Source organism: Bombus flavifrons, chromosome 12, assembly GCF_040668555.2.
Source record: "Bombus flavifrons isolate JBK064 chromosome 12, iyBomFlav1_principal, whole genome shotgun sequence".
In the NCBI taxonomy this organism is placed as follows: Eukaryota; Metazoa; Arthropoda; class Insecta; order Hymenoptera; family Apidae; genus Bombus; species Bombus flavifrons.
Window position 1 is genome coordinate 377,441 of NC_138453.1, and position 24,618 is coordinate 402,058.

The following is a 24,618-nucleotide window of genomic DNA, read 5'->3' on the forward strand; positions in this document are numbered from 1 at the left end:
AACTAACATTTTAAAATTAAATAAATTCTATATGAAGTTACATTATGAAATACAAATATAAATGTATATATAAAAAAATAAAAATGTATACACATATACATAACTTAACAAACATAAATAAAATAAAAATACATATACGAAACTATACTTTAACAGACAAGTGATATATGAAAATTATATTTTTATATATACAAATACATATATATATATGTCGGAGATGAAAGGAAAGCCGAAGCCGTTCCTTGGAAACTTTGGGAACATCTTCTAGTAGTCTAGCCTGGATTTTATCATAGCTGTAATTGTTAGAGATTTGTGATATCAAGATTGGGTTCGAGGCGACAGTTGGTCGCCGAACGTAGCCACGGTCACGGGATGTATTCAGGCAGAAACTGCCTAGCAACGGCGTTTGGAATTTTCTCGATGCTTCCAACGAGCCTGCCTAACAACGGAGTTTGGAACTTTCTCGATGCTTCCAACGAGTCTGCCTAACAACGGCGTTTGGAACCTTCTCGATGCTTCCAAACGGGTATAGAAAAACAAAATGCAATCGTACAGCGAGAATGATCTCGACGAGGCTGGCATTCGTCTTGTGACTGCTTTAAAGAGTGACACGTCGTGTTTCTGTGCTTAAGATCAGTCTACGCTTAGTAAGGAGTCATCCCGTTGATCGTGGATTCGTTTGAACTCAAATTATTGTTTATAACGATTATTAACTTATTGTTTGTTAACCATATTATTCATTGAACTTACTATCCGTTAAACGTAATTATTCATTAGCTTTATTATCTGTTAGACTTACTAACCGTTCAACTTATTATCCACTAACTTTATTATTCGCTTAATTTATTATTCGTTCAATATATTTTCCGCTAACTTCATTATTTGTTCAATTTATTATTCTCTAGACTTATTATTTGTTAATCTTTGTAATAGACTTGTGTATACGTGAAAATATAATCTTAGTTGTGTTAAACAATGGATAACTCACGTGAAGAATTGTCACGCGCCCAAAATTCCAATCTCACCCCGACATATATATATATCTATATGTTATCAAAACTTACATTAACTAACACTTTAAAATTATATGAATTCTATATGAAACTATATTGTGAGACACATATATATATCGAAATGTATATAAATGAAATAAAATGAACGACATTACACCACTGAAACTAAAATTGTTAAACGATTCCCATTAGCGAACTAACAAATATAAGGCAGATATATATATATATATGTCGGAGTAGCGTTGAGGTCAGGATTGTGGGTGTTTGGTGAGTCTTCATTGAAATTAGCCATCGTTGCGATATAGTAAAGACACAGTTTATTAGCACAGGCACGGATGATACAAGTTTAACAATCGACTGTGGTGATTAGGCACCCGCGATACTAGTAACAATGGTCTCGGGTTCGATAACGAAACCGCGGTCAGAGGGATGATGGTTGAACGTGTTCGCGAAGTCTAAGTCCGCACAATAATTCGTAAGAACGTTACTTCCTTCAGTTGACGAGATCGCGTGAAAGAAATGACTTTTCCGTCCCGATGATGCCACACAGGAAAACTATATCGGGGTGTGTCTAAGGGCACGAGATCATCGGATTCGTCGAGGATAGTCTTCGTTCCGGGAGTAAGGGAAATTGGCGTTGCTGCTAATTGGTCAATTTCCATATCGGTGGTTGGAAAAGATGCTAGCCGCCCTCGAGGGAAAGTTGCTAGTGGGAGACGCCGTTCGTTGAAAGAAATAGATCTCCCCTATCTTCCCGTAGTTGGGACAAAGACTGTTTATCTGTTCGAAGGACTTTAGGTAACTAGATATTAGTGTTTATAACGGCCCTCGGGCTAGCTGGTCACGTACTGTGGAGAGACATCGACATCTGGCAATCATCTTTCTCGAAGAATAGGAACTGCGTGTGGCCACGGGACAGAGACCGTTGGAATGTTTACTGTCGTGTGTCGCCAGAGATATTTCTTTTAAGGAGAGCTATAGAATTACTTCATACCTTTGTTAGACAAAACGTTCATCCCTTGACCGCGGGCACGTTGGCGACCGACTGTCGCCTCGAGCCCAAGCTCACTATCACAAATCTCGGACAATTACAATTAGGTTGAATAACTACAATTGTTTAATTACAGCTATAGTAGGCTCTAGGTTACAATGTTGCGGGATTATCCAGCATTCCAGAGGCTCCGGTGTTCTTTCCTCTCCGACATATATATATATATATATGTCGGAGTGGCGTTGCGGATAGGATTGTGGGTGTTTGGTGAGTCTTCATTGAAATTAGCCATCGTTGCGATATAATGAAGACACAGTTTATTAGCACAGGCACGGATGATACAAATTTAACAATCGACTATGGTGATTAGGCACCCGCGATACTAGTAACAATGGTCTCGGGTTCGATAACGAATCCGCGGTCAACGGGATGATGAATAAACGTGCTCGCGAAGTCTAAGTCTGAACAATAATAATTCGTAAAGACGTTACTTCTTTAGTCGATGAGATCGCGTGAAAGAATGCCTTTCCCGTCCCGATGATGCCACAGAGGAAAACTATATCGGGGTGTGTCTAAGGGCACGAGATCATCGGATTCGTCGAGGATAGTCTTCGTTCAGAGAGTAAGGGAAATTGGCGTTGCTGCTAATTGGTCAATTTCCATATCGGTGGTTAGAAAAGATGCTAGCCGCCCTCGAGGGAAAGTTGCTAGTGGGAGACGCCGTTCGTTGAAAGAAATAGATCTCCCCTATCTTCCCGTAGTTGAGACAAAGACTGTTTATCTGTTCGAAGGACTTTAGGTAACTAGATATTAGTGTTTATAACGGCCCTCGGGCTAGCTGATCACGTACTGTGGAGACACATCGACATCTGGCAATCATCTTACTCGAAGAATAGGAACTGCGTGTGGCCACGGGACAGAGACCGTTGGAATATTTACTGTCGTGTGTCGCCAGAGATATTTCTTTTAAGGAGAGCTATAGAATTACTTCACACCTTTGTTAGGCAAAGCGTTCATCCCTTGACCGCGGGCACGTTGGCGACCGACTGTCGCCTCGAGCCCAAGCTCACTATCACAAATCTCGGACAATTACAATTAGGTTGAATAACTACAATTGTTTAATTACAGCTATAGTAGGCTCTAGGTTACAATGTTGCGGGATTATCCAGCATTCCAGAGGCTCCGGTGTTCTTTCCTCTCCGACATATATATATATCTAAATAAGTAAAATGTCTAACGCACCGACACACACATACATATGTATATGCGAACAATATCACCACCGAACCAAATCAAAATCAAAACAAGGAGCTTCAGGATAGAACTCGCAACACCTCATGCGTTGAATGCATCGTTTAGAATCACTCACGGTTTCTTCGCAATTCCTTTTCCTCTTGCGCTGAAACAATACAATGTAACTTAATGAAACAAATGAATAAAAGGCAAATGAAAAGGATAAATTTAAGCAGACCGAATACGCACTAGGGCGGCCCGCGTAAGAAAACCTGATGAAGATGCCTCCGCAACCATCGTTCAAACGTTGGAGTCCAAATCACCGAAATCTACGTTCACGAAAACAGCAAAAATCGAAAATCAGATCAAACCCCGAAAGCAACCATAACATGGAAATATTCATCAAAACCAAACTTTCGCAAGATAAATCGGAGGAAATCCTTACTGTGGGAGAGTAGCGGATCGCGCGTGTTGCCGGAGCAAGTGTCGATATAATAATGAGACTCCAGCCACCGGCCCTTCCACGCGCCGAAGAACGTAAATTATTCCCACAGTACTAATATAAAAATTCTCGAGAAAAGACTAGACCAGCATGGAAGGCTCCAAGCCTCCTAGACGCTACCTCAGCCTATCTTCCTAAACGTTCCGTACAAATAAATAATAATTTAATTATAATAAGCACTTCCAGTGAAACTATTCATCCTGAAAAGGTAGAGAAAAATCAACGTGTTGTGAATAAAGTAAATAAAGAAGAATGGGTAACTAAGGAAAAGAATTCTAAACATTTTCAAACCGAAAAAACGCAAGTTCAACGTGCTCAAAGAAATAAAAAGGGAGAAAATAGGGAATCACCAGTCGAAGATATATATAAAAACTCGAATAAGTACGCTAGCCATTGGATTATAATTGGATTAAAAATACTTCGTTGGTTGTTACATCTAGCATTTGACGTAGACAACATGAGTGCTAATCTTATGATTCCTCTTGGAAAATATAGATGGTATCACACTATACTATATCTAAAATATTTTTGGGTTAATATAGCTACGGCATTTTCAAAAATTTGTATTTTGAATGCTATTGACAAGCAATTGGATAATTGGATCGGTGTCAGTAAACTTGCGTCTTGGCGCAAAATAAAAACTAAAATGAAGAAAAGGAAGTGTGACACTGTTCGTCGAATAATACAGATAGTGGAAACCTAAAAAGGAAAAAGAAAATTATTATGTGTGCTCCAATTATTGTTTGAATATAAAATGTGTTAATTCAATGAATAATTAAATAGTGAAAGTGAAAGTGAAAGTTACCTTGTGAACAAGTAATCCTCATACAAGAAAGTATATGTGCAAATATAGGTTATGGATCCCTGTTTGCGGAATACAATGTACGACAGCCAGCTGAAATAAATGAATGAATTAACTTCAATTGTTTCAATGCAAAATACAATATTACTAAATGTTATAACAATATTGTGGTTAAATCAGAAGGAAGTGTGACATTGTTCGTCGAATAATACAGATAGTGGAAACTTAAAAAGGAAAAAGAAAATTATTAAGTGTGCTCCGATTATTGTTTGAATATAAAATGTGTTAATTCAATGAATAATTAAAATAGTGAAAGTGAAATTTACCTTGTGAACAAGTAATCATCATACAAGAAAGTGTATGTGCAAATACAGGTTATGGATCCCTGTTTGCGGAATACAATGTACGACAGCCAGCTGAAATAAATGAATGAATTAACTTCAATTGTTTCAATGCAAAATACAATATTATTAAATGTTATAACATTATTGTGGTCAAATCAGAAGGAAGTGTGACACTGTTCGTCGAATAATACAGATAGTGGAAACCTAAAAAGGAAAAAGAAAATTATTAAGTGTGCTCCAATTATTGTTTGAATATAAAACGTGTTAATTCAATAAATAATTAAAACAGTGAAAGTAAAAGTTACCTTGCGAACAGTCAATCACCATACAAGGAAGTGTACATGCATGAATTTCGCAGGAACAAATTACGCATCCACTCCGTAGAATATAGTATACGACTGTCAGTCAGAACAAATGGATAAGCCATCCCCAACCACCTTGACATATACAAAAGAAAACAATACTATTAAAAATTTTCCTAAAAGAAACACAATAATAATCAATAACTGATGCTCGACAACAAACTTACAGTTGGCCAACAGAAAATTAAACTGAAAAATCAAGGAAACTAGTGACTCAACATCAACGCAGCGATCTCAATGGGAAGAGATAAAAATCAGTTAATAAGTGTGAAAAGAGGTTGTAAAATAATTAAAATAGGTTAACCGAATGTCAATACTAAATATGACTATAATAAGAAGGTATTATACTATGTTAAGTTATATAATATTGTTAAATCATTGTATTTTGAAATAAAATCTATAATACACAACAGCGATCGCTGATACCATACAATACCTATTGATTTAAATTAATTAAATAGCGTTTTTAGTACTTACAAATGTAGAATAAATGAAAGCACTCGTATTGAGTGTCGAAAATGTATTGAAGAACTCAATGACGCCAAGTGCGTACTGTGTAGGTGTCTTGCATGAGCGACGCAGCATGTAGACCTGGAGAAAAGGACAAAGTCCATCAACAGTAATAATATAGTAAATAAGTTCTAACCTATAAGATATGGATTAGCTTCGACTATATTACATAGTTATGAAGTAATAAACAATTAATAAGAAGAAATAAAATAGCTGATAAGTATAGAAAGTGGTTAAGAAATAATTAAGACAGGATAATTGAAAGTTAATAATGAATATAACCAGAATAGAAAGATACTATACTGTACTAACCTACGTAATACTGTTATATTATTATATCTAACATATAGAAACAGACTTTGTAATGCACAATAGCGGTCGCTCACACAATGCATTACACACATATTAAATTGAATGAATTAAATGATACCTTTATGCTCACAGATGTAGGATGATTGAAGGCACCCGCAGTAGGTATTTAAGGTGTAACGAAGAACCGGATAATGCTGTAGGAATGTTCCAGGTAAGCGACGCACCATCGAAAGAATAAAATCTGAAGAATTACAGATCATAGTAATTCAATAAATAAATTTTAATCATCAATACGTGGATTAACTTAAAATTCATACTATACATGAAATAACAACAAATAACAAGTATAAAGCAACAACAAATTAACAGGAAAGAAATAAGAACAGTCAATAAACACAGAAATAGGTTAGAAATTAATCAACATAGATTAACTGAGTATTTACAACAAAACATGATTAGAATTAGAAAATATTATATTGAATTGAGCTATACTAAATTTGGTATAAGGAAATAAGGTTATGCTACACAAAAGTGACTGGTGACACAATACATAATGCACACATTGAATTAACCAAATTAAACGAAACTTATATAAATACAAACCACGTATAATCAAACAGTGAAACGACTCTATTAGCAATTAATAAATTCGATAATAATATAATCCACGCTATTACATTAAAACAACACACAGTACATATACACACATTACAACGAACATAAAACAATATTATTCACACCTCATTAAATAAAATCTAACACAAGTAAATAATTATTTTGGTAAAACGCTGCATAACACGTTACCTTCACTAAAGATACACACGAGCAGCCATTTGAAAATTCCCCCCGAACACAAAGCATCGTTCGCGCATGTGCTATGAGGCGCACTTTATTATAAACACAAAACAATATTATTTCCCTTCAATTCGGCATCCAGTAAATAAAATCACAATGATTAACGAACAATTAGTTATTTCGACGACACGTTACTGTTGACATTAAATTAACACCATATTCCTACTGAAGATATAGGTAAGCGGCCATTTTGGATAATCAACACGTGCATGCGTTACAAAATAAATTGTATTTTCAACGAAGAAATAAATAATTAATAAGATGGTAATAAAACAAAGGGAACATTATAACAAGAAATGAATAATAGCTAATGCAATATAATACAGCATTATAACAGGAATATTAGGAATTTATGGAAATCAGCCATAAGGAACAACGCTACGACTATTAAACTACTAACTATTTCAATAAACTATGGAAAAATAATAAATAATAATTAATACAATGCAATACATTTATCGAACTAAAGAAACTAATAAATAATAATTATTATTATCGTATATTATTCTAACTTTCATTATTATGGAACTAGAGAAAACTAATAAACAATAATTAGTTATTATAACTTTATAATAAATATATAATATGGATACGGTATATACTATTAACTGAGTATACGCACAAAATAAATATTTATGCTATCCGCTTGTAAAACGACCAACATTTACAGCAATGCATATAATTTTCATTTATATTTACCGATACATACACATGCATGTTTGTAAGGCAGTTAACATTTATAACACCCACTCTCATCGATAATGCATAAGGCTTATAAAATAAAGTCCGTTTATATTTATCGACACATGCACATATATATGTCGGAGAATGACCCATGCTAGGGCCGGGGGCGTTTGGTGAGCCTCCTTCGGAGTCGGCCATCATGACCTTATCCCGCGTACTTGAACTCGTATTCCGTGAGCAAGCACTCCAGACGCGACAATCAAAGACGGTGACTACACTCGCGATAATCGAATTGGTATCCCTATGTCCCTAACGAATCCGTGACCAACGGGATGCACTTACTCGGATCAGAAGGCGCGACTACCTTCGTAGGCGAGCTCTCCAGAATGAATGAATCTCGTCTCAATCATGCCACCGAGGGCAACTCTGATGCGGGTGTCTCCCAGGACACGAAATCATCGGACTCGTCCAGGATAGCCCTCGTTCTCGAAGTGAGGGAAGTTGACGTCGCTGTCTATTGGTCAACTTGAGACAAAGACTACTTGTCCGTTAGAAGCATCTTAATTACCAAAAAAACCCAGGTTTTATAGCCGGTCCTAGGCTAACTGGACTTGTGCTGTGTACGTGCCTCAATATCTAATATTCCTTGTCCGAAGGAACCGTTAGCGTGTTTTACTGCCGGGTACCTCTATGGGTATCCTTTTAATGAGGGTCATACTATCGCTCCATGCCTTTTTTTCTAAATCGCACGCCCGTCCCGTTGGCCGCGGCTACGTTCGGCGACGGATGGTCGCCTTGGGTCTAGGTTTTATTATCGCAAATTAAATACGACTAGATCGAGTAACAGTACTTTATTTAATTACTTTCGTTCATAGCTTTTTCCAAGGTTCCGGCGAGGGTTCTGGTGTCCTTTTCGTCTCCGACATATATATATTCGTAAAATGAGCAACATTTATAACATCTATTTCTATCAATATATATACATATATACGTCGGAGATGAAAGGAAAGCCGAAGCCGTTCCTTGGAAATTTTGGGAACATCCTCTAGTACTCTAGCCTGGATTTTATCATAGCTGTAATTGTTCGAGATTTGTAATAGCGAGATTGGGCTCGAGGTGACAATTGGTCGCCGAACGTAGCCACGGTCACGGGATGTACGTTTTGCCTAACGGAGGTCTGGTGTGGTTGTATGGGTTTTCCGAGAAATGTGGTTGTGGCGGCATGCGGCCTCGGGAGCGGGCCTAGCCACGTGTGATACAATGGGTCATACATTGTATTACTAATCAAACTCCAGGCAGAAACTGCCTAACAACGGCGTTTGGAACTTTCTCGATGCTTCCAACGAGTCTGCCTAGCAACGGCGTTTGAAACCTTCTCGATGCTTCCAAACGGGCATAGAAAAACAAATGCAATCGTACAGCGAGAAAAATCTCGACGAGGCTGGTGTGACACCAATTACCTCTCAGATACAAGACATCGACCCCCGACTGTCGGGCGCCAACGCCGCAACGCATCTTAGTCCCCATCAGAGATAAGGCCCCAACCCCGACTTTCGGACTCCTTGGAATCCACACCGAATCCCCTGTGACGCCAACTACCTCTCAGAGAAAAGACATCGACTCCCGACTGTCGGACGCCAACGCCGCGACGCATCTTAGTCCCCACCAGAGACAAGGCCCCAACCCCGACTTTCGGACTCCTTAGAATCCACACCAAACCCCCCAACATCCCCAAGCCAGGGTGTATATAAGCCGAGACTTCACCCAGCCCGGGGAGTTCTCGTTCTAGTTGCTGTTCTTGTACAACATCCCTTTCTCTGTTCAACGTTATTGTAAGTGCCAAAGTCATAATAAAGTTCGATAAAAGAGAATTAATAGTTGGGCTACGACTCAGGTTTCTTTTCTCTCGCAACCCAAATATCCGTTTTACGTGACACTGGCATTCTTGCGACTGCTTTGGAGAGTGACACGTCGAGTTTTCAACCATCGTATTTCTGTGCTTAAGATCAGTCTACGCTTAGTAAAGAGTTATCCCGTTGGCCGTGGATTCGTTTGAACTCAAAAATATTGTTAATAGCGTTCATTAAACTTATTGTTCGTAAATCATACTATTCATTGAACTTACTATTCGTTAAACTTATTATTCATTAGACTTATTATTTGTTAGACTTATTATTCGTTCAACTTATTATCCACTAACTTATTATTTGTTAAGCTTATTATTCACTAGACTTATTATTTGTTAATCTTTGTAGTAGACTTGTGTATACGTGTAAATATAATCTCGGTTGTGTAAAACAACGGTTAATTCACGTGAAGAGTTGTTACGCGCCCAAAATTCCAACCATAACCCGACATATATAATTATAAAACAAATCTCATTTATAATACCTACCGATACATACACATATACGTATATATTTGTAAACCAAGCAGCATTTGTAATACTTATTTCCACTGATAACATATACACATAAAATTTTATGAAACAAACGGCACTATACCACGATGTACTGACACGAAGATGCACCACCGAAAAGAAATTAATAGAAAACGCTTTAAGTTTAGCAACCCTACTGCCCGACGAATTCACATATATACAATAACCAAAACCCCAGGACACATGGCTTTGATCGCAGGAGAAGTAGTCCATATAGTCAAATGCATTCCAGTACAAATAAAAGTACGACATACAACGGAATGTTATTGTTGGAATACAACGATATCAATCGCATGCAGATAAGGTGGTTGATCGTATGGATTCTTCCTTTCGTTGTCCAACGCTATCCCCACTAGTGCGCGTTCGTGAGATGTACCATGGCGGCTAGCACGTGCATGCTCTTTCGAGAATTTGGCGGAAGAAGCTTAAGGATACGGATGGAACATTCTCGATGGGCACGTCGAGAAGCTACTAGAAGGTTCTGTAGCACATGTGACGCCACACAGACACTCACACAGGTCACACTCATTGCTGCATACAGAGTGGAGTTCTAAACCTTTTTAAGGGCCATGGGTCACTAAGCAAGTCAGTCTGTGAACAACTAGCCAACTGTCAACATTCATAACGCTTACTTGTATTTTACTTGTAACTTTGTTTAATAAAAATCATAAAGTATTGTTTCAATACACACATTGTGTCTTCCACACAGTTTATTAATCTTAATTTCAAGATTAAATTCTAACAGGTTATGGGCCCAGACCCAATGTGCTAGTGTTGAAATAAGTTCCTGATTAAAGTAAATATTAAACAATTAACATACAGTCTTAAAGTAAAGTATAAGTGTAAAGTATAAGCGTATAAGTGCGGGCTATAGCAAATTAACAATGACGGGTAGTGCACGTTTCGAAATACAAAGACTTAACGGCAGCAATTACGAGACGTGGAGAGATAAACTCGAATTGTTATTAATTAAAGATAAAGTTTGGACAGTGATCAGAGATCCAACTCCAGCGCCCGAAAAGATGGATCAAAATTGGCTAGATAAGGACGATCAGGCTCGCGCGACAATAGGGTTACTTGTCGAGGATAGTCAGCTTATTCACATTCGGGGAGCAAAATCGGCGAAACAAGCATGGGAGGCCCTAAAGAACTATCATCAGAAAGCATCATTATCAAATAAAGTATTTCTGCTCAAGGATATATGTCGAATGAACTTAGCTGAAGGCGGAAATTTGGAAGAACACTTAACGGAAATGTTGAACATGTTCGATCGGCTAACAGCATTAGGAAAACCTTTGGATGAGGACATATCGGTAGCAATGATTCTACGTAGTCTACCAGAGTCATACAATCCTCTAATTAGCAGTCTGGAAAGTAGACCGGAATCAGATCTCACCATGGAATTCGTCAAAGGAAAGCTCATCGACGAATATAAACGGCGCAGAGGTTCAGGATGGACAACAGACCGGAACGAAACGGTAATGAAAGTAAGTGATGGTAGTAACAGTAAGACGAAATGTTTCTTTTGCAAGAAACCCGGGCACATGAAGAAGGATTGTCGTAAATACGCCGCATGGAAAGCAAAGAAAAATAAAGCGAATAAGGTGATGGAATATACATCTGATGAAGACCAGCAAGCTTTCGTGAGTACAGAACATAAGGCATCTGAGAAAATTTCCCAGGAACTTTGCCTCGGAATGAGTAATAAAGATAGAAAGCGTACAGATGTATGGATTATTGACTCAGGGGCTACGAGCCACATGACGGCAGATAGAAATTTTTTCAGCAGTTTCAATCCAGATGAAAAGGGTCTTGTACTTCTAGCAGACGAAGATAAGGCAGTTCAAATAAAAGGCAAAGGATCAGGTATCATAAGGCACCCAAGTAACGGTAAGGTAATAGACATGCATGTTGACAATGTGTTGTACATACCTGGACTAAGCTCGAACTTACTCTCGGTGAAAAAACTAACGAGTGACGGCTATAAAGTAAGTTTCGAGAATGACGGTTGTCGTATTGTAAAAGATGGAGTAGTAGAAGTATTCGCCAAAGCCTCAAGCAACTTATACCTACTGCCGACCATCGAAAGCGCATGTGCAATTAAAGAAAAAGAACACAATGCAAACTGTCAACATACCTGGCATAAGCGTTTTGGGCATAGAAGCATAGATGCGATAAAGCAATTAGAAAACGGCCTTGCAACCGGGATAAAGATAAAGGACTGGGGAATAAGAGAAATTTGCGAGTGCTGTATAAAAGGAAAAATGACGAAAAAACCTTTCCCTAAAGAATCAACGACAAGGACGAGTAGTATACTGGATCTCATACATACAGATGTTTGTGGCCCAATGCAGACTGCAACTCCAGGTAAGAAAAGATATGCTTTAACTGTAATCGATGATTTCAGTAGATTCACAAAAATATATCTGATGGAAACAAAACACGAAACCACGAGATATATTAAAGAATTTGTGCAATCGATGAAAAATCAATTAAATAAGACACCTAAAGCAATAAGATCGGATCGAGGAAGGGAATACGTCAACAACGACCTGAGGAATTATTTGCAAAGTGAAGGTATAAGGATTCAATATACAGCAGGATACTCACCGCAGCAAAATGGAGTCGCTGAAAGAAAGAATCGCTCACTAATAGAAATGGCTAAATGTATGCTTATCGACGCCGACATGGACAAGAAGTATTGGGGTGAAGCAATACACACAGCCAACTACCTGCAAAATGTCCTACCCACAAAACACACAGGTAAGACGCCGTACGAATTATGGTATTCTAAACTACCTGACGTCAAAAATCTTCGTTCGTTTGGTACTATGGCATATGCACATATACCTCAAGAGTGTCGAAGAAAATCAGACGAAAAAGCAGAAAAGTTAAGGTTTGTCGGATATTCGGAAGAGTCAAAGGCATATAGACTACTTGATACAGCCACAGATAAAGTGAAGATAAGTCGTAATGTGATCTTTCTTGAGACTCATAAGGAACCCGGGACTGAAGAAATTATCATTGAAGAACAGACTGTTACTGAAGGTACAGTGGATAAAACAGGAAGTAACAATAAGGAAATTGTTGAAGAAAAAGGACCTAAAGATGAATCTGAAGGCAAAGACAAGGAAAACAAAACAACGAGTGAAGATATTCAAGGTTCAGAGCCGAGGCGATCAAAAAGATTAAATAAAGGAATTCCTCCCGACAGGTACATGGGAGCACTAAACATGGCAGTTAGCCTAGAAGAGCCAAAGGATCGAAAGGATGCATTATCAAGACCAGATGCAGAACTGTGGATAAAGGCAATGGACGAGGAAATGGATTCACTTAAAAATAACAAGACTTGGGATCTTGTGATTCCGCCTAAAGAGCGAAAAGTTATCGGATGTAAATGGGTCTACAGGATAAAGAGAAACACCGAGGGCAAAATTGTGAAATATAAGGCAAGACTCGTCGCAAAGGGTTTTTCACAAAAATTCGGTAAAGATTACGACGAGGTGTTCGCGCCAGTGGAAACAGTTTACATGGGTCAACCTGAAGGATACGAGATCGAAGACCGCAGGTATGCATGTAAACTGAACAAAAGTATATATGGCCTCAAACAAGCTGCTCGAGTGTGGAATGAGCAGCTACACGAGACATTAGTCGAACGTGGTTTTAATCAAAGCGAGGTGGATCCGTGTCTGTACATTTTAATGGTAGGCGAAGACACAATTTACCTCATTGTGTACGTAGACGACATCCTCATTGCGGCGAAAACAAATGAGAAGATAGAAGAAAATTAATTCTCTACGATGATAATCAAAGCTGCATCCAAATAGCCACAAATAATAAGTTTAGCAACAGAACATGGCATATAGAAACCAGATATCATTTTGTAAGACAATTACGACGGAAGAAAAGTATTGAGTTAAAATATTGTCTTACTGATCAAATGATAGCTGACTCACTAGCTAAACCTTTATGTGCAACTAAATTGTTTTTTCTATTACAGAAGTGCAATTTACAGAATCAATAATCAGCGATTAATATCGTTGAGGAAGGGTGTTGGAATACAACGATATCAATCGCATGCAGATAAGGTGGTTGATCGTATGGATTCTTCCTTTCGTTGTCCAACGCTATCCCCACTAGTGCGCGTTCGTGAGATGTACCATGGCGGCTAGCACGTGCATGCTCTTTCGAGAATTTGGCGGAAGAAGCTTAAGGATACGGATGGAACATTCTCGATGGGCACGTCGAGAAGCTACTAGAAGGTTCTGTAGCACATGTGACGCCACACAGACACTCACACAGGTCACACTCATTGCTGCATACAGAGTGGAGTTCTAAACCTTTTTAAGGGCCATGGGTCACTAAGCAAGTCAGTCTGTGAACAACTAGCCAACTGTCAACATTCATAACGCTTACTTGTATTTTACTTGTAACTTTGTTTAATAAAAATCATAAAGTATTGTTTCAATACACACATTGTGTCTTCCACACAGTTTATTAATCTTAATTTCAAGATTAAATTCTAACAGTTATTCGGAACTACCGGTTTGGCAAGGAAATCGCACCACATCGAAATTATGGACTGGTCCTATGGAATTTGGAACGGTCAGAGCAGCAATATTTGGAATACTTGTAATATTTAAACTAATGAAGACGATAGTAGATATAGCAATACACGGATAACAGTTACGCGAGACTTACGGATGTGGAATCGCCCTACTAGGAGCAATATGCGGCACAGTCACCCACCTGCTATTATACTTCTAAAGAGGACGAAATGTCGACAATCAAACGGCACAACCTCAAGGAATATTAATAACATCAACAGTTGCTCAACAACCAACAGCACCTACATCCGCCCTGAGCGAACTCAGGGACATTATCAGTCAAATTTCCTTTGGAAATTTGAACTCCAAGGGCGGGGGTGTCACGTCCCGCGCTCAGCGCGTGCCGTAACGAGGAAACGAAAACTACTATATGCAAATCGCGCGAGTAAGGTTTCGAATACACAAATGAACACGCGCTACTACCAATAGCCGACTCGCGATTTGAAAACCTATGGCCCATTATTTTGTCGTCAATTGTACGTTACGTGATTATTTTGTCGTCAATTGTACGTTACGTGATTATTTTGTCGTCAATTGTACGTTACGTGATTATTTTGTCGTCTATCGTGCATTGCGTTTCGACGGTCTCTCATTAATTGCTCAGTCTAAGTCACAATTAAATTAGAAATCTTCTAAGTGTTCATTTCGTTGGCGAGATCAAAATATCTTTATAAATAAATATATTTGTATCCGCGACATTAGTCCGAATAATAAACTGCAAGCTTTATTCAGTGTGTATTTTTTTTTAATCAAAATAAATAAATAAAACTAACGGTTTTAATAATAATTATACCCGAGTTGAATAATAAAATCCAATAATAAACACACCGATGATCATTACCGCAGGCGAGGTGATGGCCCCCGACGGCACTTACTCCTCAAGGTAAGAAATTTGACTTTATAAAAATTTCTTCTTCTCTAATAATTTCGTTATGCACTGGCGAAATTAAGAGAGAAGAAGAAGGAAACGTAGGGATAAAATTTGTATTAAACAAAGAAAATTCAAAATCCTAACCAATCCATTAACGCGAAAATTCTTGTTCTACTGTCCCTAACACTATATATATATGTCGGAGATGAAAGGACATCGGAGCCTTCCCTTTGGAACCCCGGGAAAATCCCTTAACACCGTAATCTAGATTCTATCATAGGCGTAATTAAACAATTGTCGTCTTTCGATCCGATTGTATTTGTTCAAGATTTGTGATAATGAGCTTGGGCTCGAGGCGATAGCCAGTCGCCGAACGTAGCCGCGGTCAAGGGATGAACGCTTTGCCTAACAAAGGTATGAAGTAATTCTATAGTTCACATTTCTCCGGACGCTTCTCCACTTGTAATCCTAAAGCCGTGTACATACAGAGAAGTGGCAAACAGTAAGCGACAAAATTGATATTTAGGACATTGGCATTTGGCATTGTCTGTGAAATCACTTGTTTTGCCACTTGCCACCTATCGCTCACTACGCCGTATATTTACGACCTAATTAACGACCGGTGCAGGCGAGCGACTTTCATCGTTGCGATCTTGTGTCTTCCTTTGTTTTCTTAATTAAAAACAACGAAGATAGATATGTGATCGCAACGGGATCGCAACGACAAAAGTTCGTCTGCAGCGGGCCTGACCATACAGAGAGCGGTAAGCCAGAGCATCGATATTTGGGACGCCAACATTAAGCGCCGTGGGATATGAACATACAGAAGAACGGTAAAATTATGCAGCAGTTGTTATTTTTGAGTACGTAACACGTCGTTGCTACGTTCGCTACGATATACGCTTTTATCTGAAAATTGGTAAGTATAATGTTTATCCAATTAATGAGATGCGTTCGTTCTAAGGCGAATGTCAACATTTTCGCACCACCAATTAGGAAATTTTCCAGACAAGTTTTTTCAGTATCTGCGATTATGGATAGAAACATAAATTGGAGAAGACCGATTACTTCAGAGAAATAATTGATAAATACATTAAGATACATATATGTATGTGTGTGTATGTAATATAATGAATTAAAATGAACTAAACGGAGCAAATTCTCTTATTACATATTTTTGAAGCAGTATCATTAGACGTAATGAATAATATTCAAATAGTTTGAAAGCTTCATTTTAAAGATATATGATAAAAACATTTGCTACATAATACATATAATAATATGTATACAAAATAACATACGACAATACACAAATAAATACAATACTTAATAATAATGCATAAGCTATATACCTAATAATAATACATATCTATACATGCATACAGCAAGCGTAGTAACGCTCATGTGTAGAGAGACAAGCGATGAACAAGTAGAGCGAAGCAGCCCATGTTCCAACCTCGTGTGCGTCCAACCTTGGTACCGAGTAGGCAGTATAAGCAAGCAACTAGTAACAATTCCGAATAAAAAGTGATCGGGAATTTAATATTATATGAAATTAAGATGTTATTATTGCCGTCAGTGGCGCATGTTTGTACTATGGTTATTGGAGATCCTATACCAAAGCGGAGAACGTGAGCCTACCACCTGAGGATTTACATGTGTTACATGTGACTTAAAGACATTAACATCACATACGTGGCATTCGAACGCACAGTGAGATGAAACTCAATCTAGGTGGTAAAAAGATTACATTCGTCATAGGCAGTTTCCTATCTCAACTTCCATAAAGTCATTCTAAGGATCCCATAAACCAATTTTCAAATTCATCCACAAAAATAATTTTGTAACTTTTGTTGCAATTATTTGAATTATTTGTAATTTCTTGGAGAAAATCTATTACCATTATCTCACCGTCCGAAACTCTGACATTTGGGGAGAAAATGTGCAAAAATTTCAAAGTGATTCCTCAACGAGAACCTGTGCCGTGTTTAAGTTAGTTTTCAAATTTTAATGATTTCGCGTCAATTTCGAGCATAATCCGCTATTTGAAAAATATTAGTGAATATTTTTACATAAAAATACAATGTCTTAGACGTGTAATGATAATATTTATATGATGCAACTACAAATATATATAAAATATTTGAGTTTTATTTCTGAAATTAGTATATGAAGCAGCGTTTAAGACTTTAAACCACTGTATGTAACTGCAGGAGTCATAATAACTTAAATGTGGCACGGATTCCAGTTGTCCAATCACTCTGCAATTTCGCGTAATAAATTTTATTATTTTGTCCTCAAGTATCGCAGTTTGGAACGGTAAGATCGAAAGCAAATCGGAGGTCAAAAAATAAGGGCTACCTCGTTGAGCACTTCTTGAACAATGCTGGATGCCTTGTTTGTCCGCAGTTAGTGCCGACTGCACTCGACATTGGTTTTATCACTTTTATGTTTGATTGTGCAATTTCCTGAATGATTATGATTATTAGCACACATCGCATCTGTATTCGAGTGTACAACTACTACTGAAATGGCCAATCCTCTGACACTTTTTACAATGAAATATTTCCTTAGGTTGTTCTGCATGATACGTTTATCCAACAGGTATTTATGACAAACAACTGTTGGGGTGAGTTGATTGAGAAAGTGATACTATTGTCGATAAATATTCATCGCATTGATAGGTGATCTTCTTTCTGCTGTGTTGGTTACGCTTTTATTTCTGTTGGCTTCTGCCCTTCAATGAACTTCGTTGGATTGTCTTTTTGTCGTTGAATTTGCAATTCAGTTCTCATGTCAGATTCTGACGTGTTGTCTACATTATCGGTTTCTGTGAGCCAGTTATATTAGTTATTATAGGTGTGTGTTGCGTTAACCTTCTGTAAATTAAAAAGTTGGGAAGTTGCGATTGCGTGTTTCCCCACTGACGCAAGAAGGATATCTGTACTATTTGCGTATGGCGAATGTAAGTGTATCTACTTGTATCAGATTGGTCTGCATCTTTTCCTTTCCGGATATTAATATTGGGTGTAGCTGTCGTTTCTCTCATTGAACAGGTTCGTATTTATTGCTGGATGCATTAATCCAATGATAGGTCTGGATTGTAGCGTTGTAGTGTTATGAGATTGACTTGTATCCTCTCTCTCTCTCCCTCTCTCTCTCACCCTCTCTCTCTCTCTTTCTCTCTCTCTCTCACCAGTTGAATCTGATGTAGAGGCGCGCTATTTGCAGATAACAGGCACCCGCACACACTGCTCAAATTATCGGACGCAGTATTATTATTTATTATTATTATTATTTATTATTTATTATTATTGGACAGTATTGACAGAGTCATTAGATCGATAACAAAAGATCTTCGTGCATGCATTCAAATGCAAGTCATTTTAAGTATATTCTATGAAATATGAAATCGCAGAACACAAGACGCTGTATCTCCTGAAGAAAGTCAAACAGGACATATGTTGATAAGAACTTCTTTTACCGGTGTTAGGTACTGAATTCTTTCCTTAAATATTTCCCACTTCGTCTACATGACAAGTTACATTTAGTGCTGGTAATGACACTACCGTCCAGTCTGTGCAATAGAAAAACTAAACTCCGATTCACGTCATCACCAATAACCACCGGCGTTGAAAACTCTTACTTGAGACACACATTTCCATTGTCCATATTCCAAAATGGGGACCGTATTGATAACAAACCTGTTGATGACCTGTTGATCGTATAGACAGTATCGTGATTCATCAGTGACTAACATGCGACTCCACTCTTCCGCATATAATTATATAATATATAATATAATTTCATATTCGTACGTGATCCAACGCTGTGAGCGATGATTCAATGCTGGCACTCTCGCACGATTTCTTGAATATCAATTGAATTGCCGAAATCTTCGGCGGAAGTTCATCGTAGACTTGACGTGCTAGTACTATCGGGTTACGCGATACGTTTCGTACTACGGTTCTGTTTTGTCACTTCTGTCGTCACGGTGTCTCTCTTCTACGACCCTGCTCTTGCTGTATTCAGAAACTTTGCATATCTTGATATCGAGAGTTTTTATGATCGGCTCACAACAGACTCGCTACAACGTCTACGTACATCATCGTACGTACGTCGCATGTACACACCTTAAAACGTGACACACGTTAATTGTTATTTTCTTGGTGTAAGATAACAATTTGGGGCGACTTGTGCCTCTGTCGTTGCACTTCGCGGCATTACATAATTTTCGTTGGTACTATATTTCAATACTCGATTACGAATACCGAAACTAACGGGGATCCCAAGAATCCAGAAGTGCGGGGATCGCGCACTTCTAATAAAAATCCGCAATTTTATGATTTCAAACGGATTTGAACTTATGTCACTCTGCAGAGCGCTGCAAGATAAAAAATCTTGGTATAAAAGTATGTGTAGAATTGCGGGGAATTCAGTTTTCCGTATACCATACGTGCGTAATCTACTTCTGTGTGATATCTTCGAGACTTCGTTTTTGCAGTATTTGAAATAGGAAATTGCATTATACGAAGAATTTCAAGCTAGATTTTCTATAAAACCTTACTGTATTCTGTGCAACAAGTTTTCGATTTACATAAATCTCCAAATCATTTTCTACTATTGTCTAAATATGTAATCACATGAAAGCAATAGCAGTAAATTTTATTTTAAATTTTATTTTCATTTATTAACAACTTTTTGAATAATTGTTTCACGGACAGCGACGAGAGTTGAAAAATAAGAGCCAGGTAAGTTCGAATCACGAATATTTCAATGGCTGTCGCTAATTTACTATCTCTTTAAATAATGGTTTTTGATCAGTATCAGTTCGATAATAGTTAATAAATAATTTAAGACAAGTACTGCGTTATAACGTGTTGTATTATGTTTCTTCCAATGACTTTCACGACATTTAAATCTTTATTACTAATTATTTTTATTATTTTTCGTTTTTAACAAATATCGATCTATTACGATCTTTTAAAATAATTTTCATAACTGAGTGATTAAAACATAAATATGGAAAATCGACAAATAGTGATTAAATGCTATTTTTGCTAAATTTCATCCCTTAACTAACAATATATGAAAACAACTTGAAATATGCTCGGTAGTTTAGAATATATATATATATGTATGCATAACATAAGAAAAATTTCTCAAATAATATATTCATATCTTGATAAATAATATTTTAAATGCTGAAAATAACAATTGAATGATTATAAGTGTACATAGTTTCTAATTTTAATTAATATGCAAATTTCAAGCACTTATTGCTTGCAATTACTATACAATGCAGTAGTGAGATGTAAGCTTTATATATTAATAGTGGCAATTTTTTCGGAAATTAATACTTGTTTAATAGAAGCTGTTTAATCTATTAAAATATACTACTACAAAACATACTTATGGAAACTCTTGAGTTAAGACTGCTATTCTCTAATATTCTTCGGTACAATTCAGGAAAGTTATTTTTCAATCTGCTTTAAACACTTATTGTTAGTGGCGATTTTAATTCAGAAGTGAAACGGTAGATATCATTTATATTATACCTATGGTATAGACTGCAGCCAGTAGCAGTGTATATAATGTTAGTTTTAATATTTAATTCCTTTAAATTGTGCAACCTTATTATACAATTTTGCTTCTTTGTACCACTTAGTCATTAATTTCTTTCTTGATTTATTTACCCTGGCACTCCTCTATTCTCTTTGTCATATCATTAAAAGTATAAATTACAACTAAAGTTATGTATACTTTATGTGTACTGTTCTTGTATACTTTTATACTTTGTATACTATATATTTTAAATCTCTGACAGGCATGTTCGAGATCATGCCATATCTACTAACAAAGAATATAAAAGTTTCTGGAAAATGCTAGCTATTATCTTAATCCTACTATCATTATGGAATTTTGTATATTTCAATCCTGCTCTCATTTTAGTAAACAAATAAAAATTTGTAATGTCTTAAGAAGCTGTTTAATATGCAACTGAAACAAGAAATTATGTATATTAATAAGAATTTCCATATCTTGTTCAATATTATTTTACCCTATTTTATTTTTGAAATGTTGAAAAATTGGGTCGATAATGACAAAGAAACATAGCAGAGTTAATGTATCATGCAATTGTACATTTTCCACATAGATCAAATTCATTGAAATATAATCGTATTTGGCATTATTTTCATTGGCAAACCGTTAGAAATTTGTTTATAATAATCCCATAATTATAAAATAAAAAATATAAAAATTTTGTTTTGCTAAATTTGATAATTCATTACTAACCAGAATATCGGCAATGGTGAATAAGAGATAACATAAACGCTTGCTTCCTCAATAGTATCTGGAAATGATAAAGATGCATCCAATACCAGGAAATGTATCTACTGATAAAACAATACTGATAAAACAATTATGGAGAAACTATACAAAATTGAAGCATTTATCACAACAATTGTTGCTATTGTGGGAAAAGCCTATTATTGTAACTAAAAAATACATACATAGACGATATATATATATATATATATATATATATATATATATATATATATATATATATATAATAATATATGTATATGTAAAAAAGTTTAAATTTTGTCGTACAGTACTTTTGAATTCTTTTTGTTTCTTTATAGTACGTATATGCTAATATTTACATCTAACTGAACTCATTTCTATTAATACTATTTACATCATTGCCATTTATTAATTATATTTACCATTTACTGTTTACTAAACAATTGCACTCCACATGTTTCATGATATAGATAGATATAGATTGCATTATTATTAAATTCTGTTACCTCATAAATATTAAAAATAAATCTTTAAATTCTTCTGTTTGCTTGATAAAAAATCCCATTAAAATTAATAAGCGATATTATAAGATTCCTTTGTTACTTTCATAAACAGAATGTTAAAATAGCTAATATATTATTTTTAATACTTACCTAACGGTAATGTATCTTGAGGGAATCGCTGATGCATATTGATAGCTTCTTTTACCAAATCGATTAATTCATCTTTGTCATATAAAATTTTTAAGTATTCTGTATAAAATTTTTGTTGGTCAGTTGCATCAAGATCATTAATTGTAGATTTAAAAACACTTTCTAATAAATTTTGATATTTATCTAGATTGTAAAAATTATCTAATAGCAGCCATCCAAGCGTTTTATCAATGACCTTAATTTTGTTATCATCCAAATTCTTCCGTAATTCAATTAAATGTTCAATACATTGAGTTATAGTCGTAACATCCTTAAGTTGTGTAAAAAGTTTTGAGATTCTACTCATAATATTTGTAAACTTAGAGTCACTGAAAATAAATTACTGAATAAGTTTTACAAACATATAACATTTATGAAGTATATAGCAATTGTATACCTTTCTATTTCCAAAAGCTTACAGTAAGCTAATAATAGTTGGTTATAACGTTCATTATTGTCCAAGTTTCTTTCATAGTAAGATACTAAACCGTACCAAGCTAATGGATTGTCTGCTTGGATTTTTGTACCTTTTTGGAGAATTAATGGTACTTGTGGTTTATACTCATCAATTTCTTTCATTGCAGCCGCCAATAACATAAGTGCGTTATAATTATTTTGAACTCTCATTAATATCTTGTTACATTTCTTAATCACATCTATATACTTCTTTTCTCTAAATGTATCACGAGCCGCTTTAAGAGCTACTTTTATTTCATTTGACATTTTCACATAAAACTTTGACAAAATAAAATACGCCCAGAACTTAAATCGAATATATACAATTCGACTATAATACAGGCTTTATATCGATACATTCAATTAAATATTTTCTTAAGTATATTAATATGTATGTCGTTAGGTTTATTCGTGATCAAATACAATACTATAACTTGTAATACACATTATTCAAAAATCCTCTATCTTTAAATCATAAACGTTTTCTTTTATATCTTCAAAATATTTACTTTACATATACTCAGATATTATAACTTTGATATATATATATATATATATATGAGAACGCTCCCGCTTATGGATCTAGTTATGTCCGGACTGGTGCTGCTCCGTGCGGCCAAATACTGAGTTTAATTGAAAATAGCATTTCAAGAACCTATAAAATTAGGGATCTGTCCTGTTTGGTTGGAACTTAGCATATACAAGAACCTATGTATTTAAGCTTAAAGTTAGGAATCTGCCCCGCTTGGTAACACAATAGCATAGGCGAGAACCTATTGAGTTTCAAGCTACAAGAACCTATTTAAGTGTACGGTTCTATGAAAAAGTTCATATCTACTATTCTATCCGAGATAGACAAATATAAGAATGACAGAATCGTGCAATACTGAAACTGATTACAAGTTGCCTAAGAAACAGAAATTAATCGTTTATTATATATTCTTTTTAGGGGAGAAAAGGGAATATTCCCTTTCAAACGATTATGGATTAATGGAACGATGCAATAATTCTAATAAATTTTCCATACATCATTTAGATTTAACATTAACTTTTAGCATTCGGCATGTCATTTGTACTAGCATGAACATTTTTTCATTTCGCATGGACCTGCACTTTCTTCTGTAGTACGTACGATGGCGTTTGTTGAGACGAATTTAACAACTTTGCATATGAGGTCATTTAAGTTATTTAAGATGATCGACATCTGTTGTAAGATGTTATAAATTCGTCAGTTCCTAAAGAATCACTTGAGTCAGGGTCGCTGGCTAGTGGCTAGAGACAAATATTTTGAATTTCTTATTTTCCATGATGCTTCTCAAATTATCAAACATTACCGAATGTTGAAAATTCATTTTAGTCGATATACTTTAGTCTTTATTAAATTATTGTTCATATATTATCACCTTATGAAACGAAAGAACCTTTTCGGACAACCTAATATTGCAAATTCGTCCACTCGTTCTTCTATCAGTCAACCTCAACAGTAATGACTGAATGCAATATATATTACCGAAAATTTTTTTATTAATATCTTGGAAACTAATAAATAGCTGAACTAAGATTATGTATTTGAGGACCCCAAACTTTTTTCTATTTTTTTACATAATGTAACAACTGTTGACAAAAAACGCA

The 24,618-nt window shown here is 36.0% G+C and overlaps 1 protein-coding gene across 4 annotated transcripts; it reads right to left on the minus strand.

Moving 5' to 3' along the window:
* Positions 1-18,382: 18,382 nt before the first annotated feature.
* LOC138185536 (tetratricopeptide repeat protein 37-like) lies at positions 18,383-23,536 on the minus strand. 4 transcript variants are annotated; one of them, XM_069124550.1, is made up of 3 exons: positions 22,928-23,536; positions 22,492-22,859; positions 18,383-18,405 (listed from the first exon to the last, which is right to left on the minus strand). In XM_069124550.1, the coding sequence occupies exons 1-3, from the start codon at positions 23,251-23,253 to the stop codon at positions 18,398-18,400; spliced, it is 702 nt and encodes a 233-aa protein (XP_068980651.1). In that variant the 5' UTR covers positions 23,254-23,536; the 3' UTR covers positions 18,383-18,397. The 4 variants fall into 4 exon arrangements, with proteins under 4 accessions (XP_068980651.1, XP_068980649.1, XP_068980648.1 ...); XM_069124548.1 differs by lacking the exon at positions 18,383-18,405 and adding an exon at positions 19,246-19,659; XM_069124547.1 differs by lacking the exon at positions 18,383-18,405 and adding an exon at positions 21,479-21,881.
* Between the last annotated feature and the right edge of the window lie 1,082 nt (positions 23,537-24,618).